The sequence below is a fragment of the Labrus mixtus genome, chromosome 18 (assembly GCF_963584025.1).
Source record: "Labrus mixtus chromosome 18, fLabMix1.1, whole genome shotgun sequence".
NCBI classification, from domain to species: domain Eukaryota; kingdom Metazoa; phylum Chordata; class Actinopteri; order Labriformes; family Labridae; genus Labrus; species Labrus mixtus.
In genome coordinates, this window is record NC_083629.1 from 7,668,389 (window position 1) to 7,683,388 (window position 15,000).

The 15,000-nt window shown below is 44.1% G+C and overlaps 1 protein-coding gene across 3 annotated transcripts in view; it reads left to right on the forward strand.

The window, feature by feature from the left end:
* The window catches only part of LOC132992995 (neuronal PAS domain-containing protein 3), a 241,719-nt gene that overhangs the window by 85,248 nt on the left and 141,471 nt on the right, over positions 1-15,000 (forward strand). For all 3 annotated transcript variants that reach the window (XM_061062620.1, XM_061062621.1, XM_061062622.1), the window contains one exon: positions 13,581-13,825. In XM_061062620.1, coding sequence (XP_060918603.1) covers positions 13,581-13,825 — 245 coding nt within the window. The remainder of the gene's footprint in view (positions 1-13,580; positions 13,826-15,000) is intronic.

Consider the following 15,000-nt stretch of genomic DNA (forward strand, 5'->3'; position numbering starts at 1 on the left):
AGAGAGGAGGAGGAGGAGGTGGAGAAAGAGATGTCTCTTTTTTTGAAGGTTAGAGGAGGACAAGGAGAGGAAGAAATGAGAGAGAGGAGGAGGTGATGGAGACAAAAGTGGGAGAGAGAGAGAGAGAGATGAGGAGGAGAGAAAGAAGAAGAGAAGAAATGATAAAGACATGAAGTGAAAGAGGGGCTCAAGTAATTTTGTGTCTCCAAGGTGGCAGCAGCTTTTACGCCATTAACAGCGTGTGTGTGTGTGTGTGTGTGTGTGTGTGTGTGTGTGCGTGTGTGTGTGTGTGTGTTTGTGCACTCCTGCCAACTCTTTAACGAGGGACTGCTGCTAATTTCAGAGCTAATACTGAACTGTTCCACACCACTGAACCCAGGGAAGGAGGATGAGGGGGTGGGGGAGAGATGAGGAGGAGGAGGGAAAGTAAGGACATAAGGAAAATGAAAGGTGTGGAGGGGAGAAGAGGAGACAAAAGGCAAGGAGAGAAAGCAAGGAGACAGGAAAGAAGGAAGGAAAAGAGAAGAAAGAAAGGGAGTAGGGGTGCACAAAATAAGGAGTAAGGACATAGACGAGGGTATAAGGAAGGACATAAGGAAAGGAGGAAAGGAGAGGGGAATGCAGAGAAGGAAAGGAATGAGATGAGTGGAGAAGACGGAGAGCACAACAGAGGGGACAAGTGTCAAGGAAAGAGGACAAAAGTGAGGTGTAAGGAAGAAGTAAACGGTATGGATTGGGGCAGGGGAAGGAGATGAAAGGACAAAAGTAGAAAGACAAAGAAAGAGGAGTCATGAGGAGAGAGGGAGGCAGGTAAAGAGAGAGAAGGGTAACACAAACAAAACATAGGAAGGAAGCAAGGATGTGAAAAAGATGGGAATGAGGCAGGGGAGTAAGAGGGAGGAAAATGAAGAAAGGAAACCAGGACAAAGGAAGGAAAGGGGGGAGGAGGAAAGGTTAAACTGGTAGTTAAGACAAAAGAGAGAGGCTAGAAGAAAAGAGGGGAGGTGCAAAGCAGGAGGAGGAGAAAGTAGGAAATTAAGAACAGGAGAGGTGAACCGACAGGGAGAGAGAATGAGAGGGTGAGTTCAGAGGAGGTGAAGGTGAAGATGATTATACTTTCCTGTGCAGCTGTCCTCCTCCTCCTCCTCCTCTTCCTGTTGCATCCCTCTTTCATCATCCCTCCGTCTCCCTCCTTTCCTTCAGCAGTTGTGATCCACCTTTCTCCGTTTATCAATCCGTCTTCATTGTTCTGTTATTTTTTACGTTTCTTTATTTTATCCCTGCCCCCTTTTTCCTGCTTCTGCACTATTAGCATGTCCTTCAGAAAGCTGAGTTTGATGCAACTTGTGAAGATAGGTATGAAGCAGGTTGGGAATAAACTGCAGTTTGTTCTCTTGCAGAGGGATATCGTACGGTACACAAAGTGATCGGATCATCCTCTGAAAAGGTAGCTGTAGAGATTGTCTCTGCGAGCATCTTATAACCTATTTTTGTCACATTTGTTTGGTGGTAACCCCGAATAGCTGTTGTAGTTATGACGTGAACAAAGGAGGGAGTCCAATGATGTATGAGGTAGTGTTGTAGTCAAGACCACACTACCGAGACCGAGACCAAGAAATTTGGGAATCGAGACCGAGTCAAGACCAAGACATTTAGGGGTCAAGACCAAGTGAAGGTTAAGTCCAAAGCAGGGCAAGACTGAGACAAGACAAAGACATTTAGGGATCGAGGCCAAGACAAGACCAAGACCAAGACCAAGGCAGGGCGAGACCGAGACAAGACCGAGACGTTTAGGGATCGAGACCGAGTCAAGACCAAGACCAAGACCAAGGCAGGGCGAGACCGAGACCGAGACCGAGACAAAACCAAAACATTTAGGGATTGAGACTGAATCAAGACCAAGACCGAGACAAGACCATAAATACCAATAAAAACTCATCATCTTGTGTTTAGGGGGCATGTCACTCACAGCCGTAACCGGGGGATAAAAATCTAATTAAAAATGAAGTGAAGTTATTTGTTCTTTTAAAAAGAGGCATTTTCCTTCTAATCTCAGTAATGACGTGGAGAAAAACCCTTTCAGTGGTGGTCTTGACTGGTCTTGATTTAAAATCTGGAGTCCGCCCAGTCCGAGACAGAGACAAGACCGACTAAAAATGCTTTCGATTCCGAGACCTTCAAAAAGTAGTCTCGAGACCAAGACCGATTTCAACTACCACAACACGAGGAATCGGAGGGTCAAAAAATGGACTTTGGGTTGCTATGGTGACCACCCCCAACGGCTCAGGCGTGCTCCTTGCTTAGCAGCCCAATTCTGACAATTCTCCACAAGTGCACGTCCACGGGTCCTGTTTGTGCACGTTTATATTTCAGGCCTATGTTTGTGAGAAACACGTCTCAAAACAACGTAAATGGTTCGGGATTAAAGAAACTTCTTTTCCGGCATTACTCTTTTGATTTTCTTTTAACCCTGGTGACATTTTCAACTGAAATATGATTTCCATGCAGCACAAGATGGATTTCATTTAATGAGTTATTCATGTTTCATCCGTTAATTTATTTAGTTTTGGTGTATTTTATTTATTTTTTTATTCTGAATGTTAACAAGGCTTCTTCCTAATTTGTTTCCGTGCTTTAATACATGTCAGGTTTGTTGTTATTAATTCATGGTACTGTTCATCTGTAGTAATTAATTCCCTTGACTCATAGTCTTAAAATTCACATTATTACCCCATAATGTTCTTTATCATATTAGTCATACAAGCTTTACTTAATTGTTTTTGTTGGGCATTAATGATTAAAGTTTCTTTCAGAAAGAAGATAACTGCCGTTGTGAAATCAAATGACAAAATGTCTGAAGGCAAATTAAGTAATTGCATTATAAATATTCAGTGAATATGGTAAATGGTGTCACTGTTTAATTGTCGGGGAAATTAAATATATGTGATTCAGATAATTGCTCTTCTTTTCAGAGTATGAGAAATGATCCGGGGTCGGTTTAAGGACTGATGTGTTCTTCTTAGCCTGTTTGTTTATCAAAGATAGTTTACCTGTTTTACTGCAACCAAACGTCTACAATATTTTACAATACTGCAATAATTACAATACTGTTAGGACATCAGTATCAGGTGCAGCTGTGGCTCAGTGGTAGAGTCGGTCGTCTCTCAACCAGAAGGTCGAGGGTTTGATCTCCAGCTCCTGCAGCAACATGTCCGATGTGTCCTTGGACAAGACACTTGAGCCCAAGTTGCTTCCACTGCTTAGTCTACGGTGTGTTAATGTGTATGAACGGATGAGTTAATACTGATGGACTCTACACAGCAGCCTCTACCATCAGTGTTGATTCCGCATTTGACTTCCATATTTTGACCCTCCGATTCCTCGTGTTGTGGTAGTTGAAATCAGTCTTGGTCTCAAGACCAGTTTTTGAAGGTCACGGAATCAAAAGCATTTTTTCTCGCCCGTTTTACATTTTCAACTTTTCCTATTTTAGCATTACAAAGATATATTTTTTTAAAGTTTTAATTCTATTTCCAGATAATGTTTCTTACACAATAATATATATATTTAAAAAAATGTAAAAAAAAAAAAAAAAAAATGTATTAAACAAATACTAGTTCGGTGAAAGACCGCGTCCCCACAGTCCCGGTGCTGTGTAGTGATGGCGGGCCCCTCTTTGATAGGTAGACAAGAACTTAAGGTGTGAGTCCTCGCTTTGTCATTTCCTCTATAAAAAATAAACAAAACCTTCAGGAAACATTTCTTAGTAAAAGTAATTCTTCATTCTATTTTTGTTCTTTTTCAAAATGGACAGAAACACACGTCTTCACTTTGTCCATTTATGTCTACTGATTGTACTATAGCCAAGTGTGTGTGTGTGTGTGTGTGTGTGTGTGTGTGTGTGTGTGTGTGTGTGTGTGTGTGTGTGTGTGTGTGTGTGTGTGTGTGTGCGTGTGCGTGCGTGTGTGTGTCCACGAGTGTCCACATGTGTATCTAAGGTGCGGAGAGCAGCTAACTGGAATGTAGCTAATAGGATGGAGGGAACTGTAACACCGCTGAGACCGTCAACACGGCTTTCCATTCTCTGAATTATCTGTTTGTGTGTGTTGCACACTTCTTTGGCCCCGCCTCCAAATGTGATGTCATTGAATTACCTCAAAGACAATGTGACCACATTAGCATTCGTGGTGTCAATGCTCTCTCATTTATTTTATTTATTGTATTTTTTGCTGGTAAATGAGATGAGTTGAGGTGATGTGAGTCAGTGCCTTCACTGGAGAAATCTAAAATAAAATCAAGCTAATAACTTCAAAATTAATTTAAAGGGTTTCCGTTAGCGCATAGGGAAACAACGTGCATCCTTTAGGCTCTTATGTGTTATTTATTTTTTGGTTTCTCTCCTACTTTCTTCTATAATGAAGAAGAAATTTAGAATTAACGGCCACAAAGCCTCATGAAAAATACGCTTTCAAAACCTCATTACGTTTAATCTCATTTCTCTGTATAATTGATGATATATCTATTTCATGAAAAACTGTATTATTACCTGTCGAATGGTGTGTGCGTGTGTGTGTGGGTGTTTTTAAGTTGCAGTACCTCACAGCCAGCCTGCTTTCTGCTGTCATGCTCGGGTTGATGCTAAAGCAGCGTGGCAGGTGGAGATTGGTAAAACAGATAGATGGTGTGAACGCATCCAAACACCGCGGGACATTTTCCAAAATCTCTCAATGAGAGGGAAAGTGATGTAGAGAAGTGTGTGTGTGTGTGTGTGTGTGTGTGTGTTTCTTCTTTTTTTGTACCAAAGAGCTCAGCACTGGTTGACAACTTTCTTCATTTCCAACCACACACACACTCACTGAAGGACCACATTTTAAGTTCCTTTAAGTTGCACTTTCCCCTCATGTTTGTTTGATTATAAAGTGCAGTGAGCGGCAATTTAAGTTTCGTATTTGTCCTTAAAAAAAGTACGTTTGGGGCGCTGGTGGTGCAGTGCTTAGTGCGGGCGCCCCATGCATAGAGGCCACTGTCCTCCAAGCGGGCGGCCCAGGTTCGAATCCAGCCTGTGTCTCCTTTCTCGGCTATTCCTGACTCACTGTCCTATCTCTCCAATTAAAGGAACAATAAGCCCAAAAATAAATCTTAAAAGGATGTTTGGAGAAGTTTGGAAAAGAGCGCCCGTGATGTCAACAGCACCTTTCTGAAACGTTGAAAGATTTTCAACTAAAAAAGACGCTGGGCGCTGCGCTTTTCATCCAGGCGGATGCTTTCTGCTGCGAACCCTCTCTACCTATTGAAAACAACTGAAGAAAGACGCTGGCGCTGAGAAAAAAAAAAAGAAGCTAGGTGGACACGAGGACAGTACAAAGATTCAAAGTAAAAGCCTAACAACTTTTATATCTGAACGCAAAATAATGAAATTTCAATCATGCGATTAAAAATTAAATTCAGCTTTTAAATCGTGATTAAAATTGTAACTTGGGGCGCCAGTAGCCAAGTGGTCAGTGCGTGGGTCCCATGTATTCGAGGCAGAGTCCTCCAGACAGTTAGCCCGGGTTCAGATGCGACTTGTGGCTCATTACTCCAATGTCATTCCCTTCCTTAACTCTTCTCCCAGTTTATTTTTACAACCCTCCCTTCCCCTGTCAGTCGTCCATGATGTCTCCTGAGCGGTGATTTCAGTCCAACAGTGAAGGAAGTCATTTGCTCGGACCAAAAACAAAATAGAGATGCTAACTCTTAGCCGCAACAAGAATCACTCGTAGTTCACATCATTCATGCAGACGTGTGATTTAAAAACGTCTGCTCGGGAGAGGAAAATTAGCACGAGGCTGTGTCGCAAAATGTTTTCTGTGATGTTTCTCAAAAATCGTCCTTGTAGGAGAAGAATCCTAAAAGTTGTGTCAATATACGTAGCTTCCCTTGTCTTCCCCGTGTCCTTTTTTTTCTTTCTGTCATCTCTTCTAATCCTCCCTCTCCCGCTCTCTCTCCCTCTCTCGCTCGCTGAGTAGGATGGAGGGACTTAGTGAGAGCTCGCTGTTGGAGTTCGTACTGATCCCTCCATCCCTACAATCCTGTTGGAGGACGATTAGCCTTGTAATGATGCTGTGTGTCAGCGTGTGTGTGTGTGTGTGTGTGTGTGTGTGTGTGTGTGTGTGTGTGTGTGTGCAGCGACAGGAGGTGGAGATTAGACACACACAAACACAAAGAGATATTTTTATATTCCTCGTCTTGCTCTCATGTCGATCTTTCATACTGCATGTTTATTTATTTTTTGACTCCTTTGCAGGTCGTTTTTTCAAAATCTTTTTCTTCGTCCACGTTTGAAATCACTAACACAAGCTGCACTCTGTGACAACCGTACTCACATAATCCCGGGATCTCTTGTTTTAATCTCGTAATTTGTTTGATGCATTTCACCATATGTCCCGAGTTTTAGTGCCTTTATGAGCGATACAGAGCTGGAGCGGAAACCTCGACTTCTGCCAACCTATCAGACCAACTCGACCTCTTTTTCTCATATTTTGTTGTTTCATAATTCTGTCTCCATTTTATTTCTCTTCATGTCAAACTAATAGCGTCTTTTCTCCTACCGTGCTTTTTTCTTGTCTCTCTCTCTCTCTCACCCTTTCTATCCTCTTTTCAATTTCATTTTGTTTCTATTTTATGAAGCTTTGTCGGCATGTATGTAACTGCTCATAAAAGAAAATGATGAAAAGAGCAACAATTATTATTTACACGTACACATGTACCAAATATTCAAACATAAAAGTACATATGGTACGCAAAGCAGTGTGTGCTGATGCACCCGTCAGGTGTTGTGATGGTCGTCCCTCAGGCTGTGACAGGATTGGACATATGTTGCTGCCGCTCTGCTGCCGACTCGGCGCTCTCCCAGTATGTGCTGCAGTTTATTTTGGTCCGAGAGCAACTCAAAGTCTCGACTAAGGGTCCTTTTTCTGGCTTTTTACGCCTTTATCGTAGAGATGAGGACGGTGGATAGAGTCATAAATCAGAGAGAGATAGAGTAACAGCCTCTGTACTTGGCGTGCGAGTACTAACTACTACCCTTCTCTAATGTGTTCATATTTCCTGCAGTGCAGCAGGAAATGTGTCTCTGTCTCCACATGTCCATGTGCACAAAGCTTTTCTATCTTTGTGTTTCTTTCCTTCCCTCTTTTTGTTCAATCTCTCTCCCTCTCTCTCTCTTTCCTATTCTTATTTTTCCCTCTCCATTTCCTCTCTCCCTTTTATTTCTCCCTTTCTTTCTTTGCCATTTTCTCTTTTTTCTTTTCCTCTCTCTCCTCTTCCTTTCTTTCTCTCTTTCTTTCTTCCTCGCCCTCTCTCTCTCTCGCCCTGTCTCTCAGTAGGTAGATTGGTTTTGGCACTCAGTCCCCCTGATCAGTGAACACACACACACACGTAGTGAGCGGCGGTGTCATCGCCATAGCGATGTCAGCAGGCGGGGCTTAATCCAAAGTGACACTTGTTCTCTGCCTTCCTTTCCCATCGCCATGGAAGCAATTACCCTCCTCCTGAAGGGCCTTTTGTCCGTGTGTGTGTGTGTGTGTGTGTGTGTGTGTGTGTGTGTGTGTGTGTGTGTGTGTGTGTGTGTGTGTGTGTGTGTGTGTGTGTGTTCTCCTCGTCCCCGGACTTGACGGGGTGGAACCTCGGCTTCGGGTCACCTGATTGGCTGAATTGAAAGACGGAGGAGAGAGAGGAACATGCAGAGTCTCTCTCTTTCTCTCCCATCATCCCCCTTTTTTTATTTTCTATTTGATCTACACTTAATGTTCTTTTATTTGAAGAAAGCATAACCTTATCTTTTGATATCACTGAGTCGGAAGATGTTTTTCCTCTAATTGGGGATCAACATCTCATAGTTGACCATCGAGTCCTCGTTGCCAAATCAGATTTGAGTTTTAAGTATTTTCTTTAGTCTCACCTTATAAATACAAAATATAAGTCGCAGTCTGTTTTTTCTGGGCCTCCATACATGTGTGGTGGTGACTGTGCAGAGACCCTGTCCTCTGACTGGATTTTACTGTTCTGCTTTGTTCTGGTTGACTCGGGACGTTTCTGGGCGGGGAGCTGGTCTGTTTCCTCCAGCCAATGACAGCGCAGCAGGTGAGTTTAGGAGTGGATACAGTTCAGTGATTGGGTGCCATTCAAACCAGTGAATATGACGGACGAGGACGTAGCGGCAAAAAAGAGAAAATATAATCACAGTGAGGAGAAACACCAAGTGGATAAAGCTTGTTCTAAAACAAGAGTGAATCTTGTGTTGTCTTTTACCCGTGGACGTGGAGTTGGTCTGCTTCCTGGTGGACAGGCAGGTGACAAACACCGGCGGTTAGCTTGTGCTAGTGTGCGTTAGCCATGTTTAAGAAGATGCAAACGCACAAACTTACATATCTACATACATACAAACAAAACAAAGTTATTTAAAGTCTTCAGTTTTCTTTCGGCTGCAGATATTTTTCTGTGACGCAGTTCTCAGTGAATCTGGAGACTTTCTTCCTCCTTTGTCTCGCTTTGTGAATATCTTTCCTCAGATTATTTCATTTTCCTCTATCTCACCTGTGCTCTCTCAGTAACACACGTTTTATATCTGCACGTTCCTCTGAGCCCGATTCAAATCTGTGCAGGCTTTGTTTAAGTTTACACTGTGTGTGTGTGTTAGTGTGTGTGCAGAGCGAGAGATTCTATCAGTTGTTAACGGCCTCCAACCACAGATTGTAAAGTGTGCGTGTGTGTGTGTGTGTGTGTGTGTGTGTCTGTGTGTGTGTGTGTGTGTGTGTGTGTGTGTGTGTGTGATGGCTATCAGCGGTCAGGACCTCAAACCTCCAGATTTCCCCGTCGGCCACCGTGCAGCGTTCCTCTGAGTTTTATCTCCCGTCTTCATCTCTCTCTTCATATTGCTCTCCGTGTTTCTCTTTATCTCATCGGAGACGTTCCTGCATGGATTTTATTTTATTTTATTTTTTAAAATATTCTTCCTCTCTCAGTTTGGCCTCTGTGGACGGACGAGCTGATCATGTAAACAGATACTCTGATATCTGAGCAGAGAAGAAAAATTAAGCCGGGAGTTTATTCCGAAATATAAATTGAACAAAAATTGACTTTTGTTCTCACACAATGAGGCAGGAAGGAGAGAAAATGTGCTTCAGTCTCCGAGGAATGAAACTACACAATAACATCAAAATAGAGTGAGTCGGTGGGCTTGCTTCCTGCCGCTGAAACAGTTGGAGTTTGTGTGATTGTGTAAAGTTTTCTCTGGTCTCTGAAGGCTCACACACGGTGGATTGTTCAGTCATGCGTGTGAATAACGGGAGCCGTGATTCAGAGGAAGACTGTTAACAAGAAGATGTTAGAGGAGGTAAAGCCTTCTTCCTGATTTGATTGGCTTCTTCGGCCAAAAGTGACAGATGAGCGCTGCAACTCCGCGTTTTTAGTGAAAAAGTTTTAACATTCAATGCACGCCCAAAAAAGGGTAACGTACCTGTGTCGCGCAGCAGCAGCAGAGAAGAGCGTAAGTACACACCGGGCCGATCGTCAGGGGCCGGCCTTGTCAGGTCTGTCAGAGAGAATTGGTGGCTCTGGTCAGTGTGGTGTGAACAAGCGGCAACCTCCGGTCTTGGAAAAAAATGACCTCCGGGCGTGATGTAACAGTTTGTCAGGAGGGTTAAAACCCGCCTCAGCTCCAGCTCTCAGCCTGTCGTTAGCTTGACTGAAAGTTAGACTGAGACAGGATTTCCAGCATGGCGGCTGCTGCTGATGAGCCTCCAGCGCCCCCTGCAGTGCAGACGGGTGACGTCACTCAGGCTTCAAACATTAATATTTACAGTCTGTGGGTGTGAACAGCAACATCGGTACCGCTCAGGGCTTGTCCCAGGTTTTTTTTTTTCACGTTCAACATGTAGAATTGGCCTCAAGCAGTCGAAGAGAGAAATCACTCTGATTGGCTCTCAGCTAGCGTCTTGACGAGAATTTCTCGTGTAACGGCAGCACTGTCTCCGTAACGTCGGACATCCAAGTCGAGGAAGATGCAAACGTGTTCAGCAGAGAAATGATGAACCTGTCAATAAACGCTGCCGTTGGTTTATCCTCGCCCCCTGGAGTCTTCTGGTTGTCCGCTTTGAGTGACAAATATCAGTCTGCTGCCACCTGCTGGTATGGAGTGTTATTGCCTCTTGCACAGGTGCATAATGCACAAACTAACTGGCAGTAGGCTTCTTTCAGTTTGGTGAGAACAGTGCGACTTTTTGGCCCGACAGTAGCGGACAGAAGACGACGGAACCTGCCTGTTAACCAGCCTTCACGATCTAAAAGGTTAAAATTGTACGATGTAAACATTAAAAACTGAATTTAGATCTCAGACTCATGAGAGGTTCTTCAATACAATCTGTGACGTTAATGTCCACTTTAGAGGGTCAGTATGGGCGGAGTCTGTAAATCCCCCTGACGACAGGCCTTCCCGCCACATGACTGATGGCCGGTTTGACCTCCAATTGACCTGGAAGTTAAACCTCGACCACCCGGTGACCTTCCCAGCATGCTCTCTGTCTCCACGCACATGCAGAAACAGAAACACACATATCTCTTTCTTTCAGCTGACAAGCTCTTTAAACAGCCATCGACCCACCTAGCTGAACTTTACGACATCACACACACACCAACACATAAACACGCACATGCACACACACACACACACACACACACACGCACACACACACACACACACACACAAACACACACACCAACAAGCTCTTTAAAACACCATCAAGTCACCCGGCTGAACTTTACGACATGGTTTCATTTCATGTTTATAAGACCTGAACACTTTTGTGCACACACGCGCGCACACACGCGCACACACACACACACAGAAACACCCCCCCACACACACACACACACACACATCAGAACAAGTGTTGCATTTACCTACTCAGCCGGTACATGATAAATATGTCTGTTTGAGTCAAGGTCAAACACACCTCCTTGTACACTTAGTCTTGATCCCACATATCTATGATACCACACACACACACACACACACACACACACACACACACACACACACACACACACACACACACACACACACACACACACACCAGGCAGACATGAAGACATATCTGTCGTCCATCAACATAAAGCTTTCCAAGTTTGCGGAACAAATAAATTCTGTCTGCCTCGCTGCTCCTTGTTCTCCCAGCAGCCATCACTGCATTTCTGCACACACACACACACAAACACACACATACACACACACACACACACACACACACGTAAATATTCCTCATAGTTCCTTTATTTAAACAAATGTAAATTTAATGCATCGCACACTGTCTATGTGGAATCTGGTAGTTAGAGTTTGCTGTCTGGCGGTGGGCAGATTTTTCCTGCCATGTGGGTTTTTAAAGGCTTTGCATTGGAAGAGTCGTGCGCCACTTTCGCCCTGTTTACTGTGTACACAACGTTAATAAATGACACCTCAGACCTAACATGTGTGGCTTAGAAAAGGATGCTGACTGATGAAGAACTGTATTTGTGCTGCGTCGCCTGCATAGTGGACTATGTGTTTATATCTCTGAGATCACGTTAGCATGAATGTAGCGACAGCAAACGTACGTGTTACAAGGTCAATCTAAGGCGACTTTTAGACGTGGTCATTGAAGTCTTGATAGGATCTAGATCTTTATCACAGCATGCTTATGAGGCTTCAGGTGATGGTTTTTGTCTCCTTTGGTAAAATGGCAAATGTTTTTTCTGGAAGTGCAAGTGAGGTAGCTGTTCTGAGAAGTTGCTCCCCTCCCCCGCCCGTACCCCCCCTCCCCTCCCCCTCTCCTCTCCTGCTCATTTAGCGTTTGCGCTCCCTGATAAATAAATGACAAACAGTATGAAAATGATATTCTTCGCCGGATGACAGCCATTTTTCATCTCTAGCCCTAAACAACTCCTCCTCCTCCTCCTCCTCCAAAGTGTTTGTCCGCTATCCCTCTCCTTCTCCTTACACCTCCCTCCCTCCCCCCGTCATCCCTCCAACACTTTTTCTCAAGCTTTTTTTTTTCTCCAGCAAAAATTAATCACCTGCCTTAATGTGTGTGTGTGTGTGTGTGTGTGTGTGTGTGTGTGTGTGTGTGTGCTCAAGCGTGTGTGAGTGTGTGTGGCCGGCAGGAAGCCCACAGAGGTTTTTAGCAGCTGATTTATTGCCGAGTTAATTCATAACGGCGTCCGATGATGATGAGAGGCCGCGGGAAAGTATGGTCGTCACTGTTGTTGTTGAAGGGGGAAAGAGAGAGAGAGAGAGAGAGAATAAACAGCGGCTCTTTAATATAAAGTAATAGAGTGTGAAGTGATTGAGAGGATGGACCTAAAGATGAAGTAATGGAATAAAGGAAAGGAGAGACAGATTGTCAGGTACTTAATGTTCCAATCAGGTGATACCCTGAAGGGGGGAGGGATCAGGTCAAGGGGTAACATCTGTTGGCTGAGTTTCAATTGAAGGGGTCAGTCCTTCTAACTTTAGATTCTGGTCCTGAATGCTCTGGATTTGTTTGGACCAGAGAAGGTAGGCGGTTTTAAGGCACCTCCACACGGCCGTTTTGGATGCCCCTCGGTTTGTCAGATATGAGAGCAGTTATCAGGTCAACAGGTGTTGCAGTGATGGAAGCGGGCAAGAGAAGTGGTTCAGATAGAAGTGATTGTACTCGACCTAAAAAGCCTCTGCATGTTTCTAATAAGCTCCACGAGCAGAAACGTGCTCAAACTAGGATCAATATTGGAGATGTTTTTGAAAAATGGAGAGAGGTTAGAACACAGAAAGGTTTACAGACCGATGCAGAGCTGGATAAACACTGAAGCTTCAGGGTCCACCACAAGGTGACCTGCGTGAACATCGACTCTACAGAGGAGGGGGGGGGGGGGGGGGAGACAGCTCTCTACAATGTTTAGAATTGGGACTGCAGTACCCATTTTAAACATTAGGTGTCAGAGTTACATATTGCTCCTTTAAGATTATTTTTGCTTTCAATTTGAGATTAAAACTTTGCATCTTTTTCATCTCAAAAGAGGGAAATCTTTTCTTAAACTCTGTACTTGCTCAGTGATATAGTCCAGGATTTATTGTAGCCGAGCATGTAAAGAATGAAGCAAGCTTTCCCGTAGAGCGCAGTTAGCGAGCAGAGTTTGCAGAAATTCTGAAAATCTTTATGGATCTGCAAACGAGTGCGATGGAGGAATTGAATGACAGGATCATTTGGTTTTTGTTTTTCTTGTTGTTTCACTTGCTTGTTTCTCAAAAACATGAACATGTTGCAATTCTGAATATTTTTTAGGGCTCCTTTAATCACTTTATTTTATCATGGTGTAGTTTAACCTTTTGCTTTATTTTGTCATGTTTTGCCGTGGTGGTGTTTGGCGCCCTGCAAAAATTGTATTTACCTTCTGTGCTCGCTGTTATTCACATCTTGCATGTTCCTGTGTTCTACTGACATATGAAGCTTTGTCGTGTGCAGTATCCAATTTACCCTTCATTGTCCGATTCCTGACATTGTGTTTTTCTTTTCCCTCCTGTCCAGGCTGCAGGCTCTGAGGAAGGAGAAGTCACGGGACGCGGCGCGATCGCGGCGGGGAAAGGAGAACTTTGAGTTTTACGAGTTGGCCAAGATGCTGCCGCTGCCGGGCGCCATCACCAGCCAGCTGGACAAGGCCTCCATCATCCGGCTCACCATAAGCTACCTGAAGATGAGGGACTTCGCCAACCAGGGAGACCCTCCTTGGAACCTACGCATCGAGGGACCGCCGCCCAACACCTCTGTGAAAGGTAGGACCGACACAGACACGGGCCTGGGGAGCTGGGTTAGTCTTAAGACTGTTTCTGATTACAGTCTTTTAGGTTCATGTAGCTGAAAATAATTGAAAGCACTTTTAATACCGAGGGAGGGAAGGTTTGTTCAAGAAACCTTCTTATCTTATGGTGCAAAGGCTTTCCCCTCGTCTGGTAGCTTCTTTGTTTGTTGCCATACAGCCTGACCTAACAGAACGCAACGTGTCGTCAGCGACAATATTAGCTTGATTATATCGCTAACTATTGGAGTGTCCTAACTGCCTGCGAGAGAAGTAGCGCAATGTGGGGCGCGTTTCAACCCTGACGCCTTGTTTCCATTTTTCTCTGTCGCTCATGTAGACGGGCGAGGAACGAGTAAGGCGGCGGCTCTATGAGGCTCTGACACTCACTGTTCTCAGTCAACAGAGCTTGTTAGCTTGTTGTACAAAGTGGAGATAAGGGTGCTTAAATAACATCCACATCATGATTGAGATGTTGACCTTTGACCTGTGTCGTCACCACGAGCCGTTTATCGACGAGCCTCTGGCTGTTGGGATCTGAGTCAACAGCTCGTCAATACAAAACACCACACTTCAGTTTGTCCACCTTCAAAATAAAAGCACCACACTTCAGTATGTCCACCTTCACAATCAAAGCACCACATGTTATAATGTTTCCACTGGGAACTTGAAATTCACGGAGCAGAGAAGCGAACATGTTACACATGCAGTGTAGACAGCGAGCATGCGACCGTGTCCGATGTGACGCGACATCCACCGCTTGCATGTTGTTAGGACACGGTGTCACTCTGGTGGTTCTGCCGGATAGCCTTGAGGTTATGTTGCACGCCCCATGTACGGAGGTAGTCCTCGTTGCAGTGGCTATGGGTTTGGTGCCGACCTCTACCCTTTGCATCATGTCACCTTCCACTCTGTACTCCAAACATTTCCTATCTCTCTTCAGCTGTCATTTCCGATAAAGGCAAAAATTACCTAAAAAATATTTGCAAAAAAAATATATATATGAAAAATATCAATTGAAGGACCTTCTGAACTTATTCCTGAACTTTATTTGTGCCAAGAAAAGTCCTGGACATTTTGGCATTGAACAGTTTAAAAACAAACATTCCAACTTTATCCTCCCTGTTTTTCCTCCATTATGCTTCATGTAAT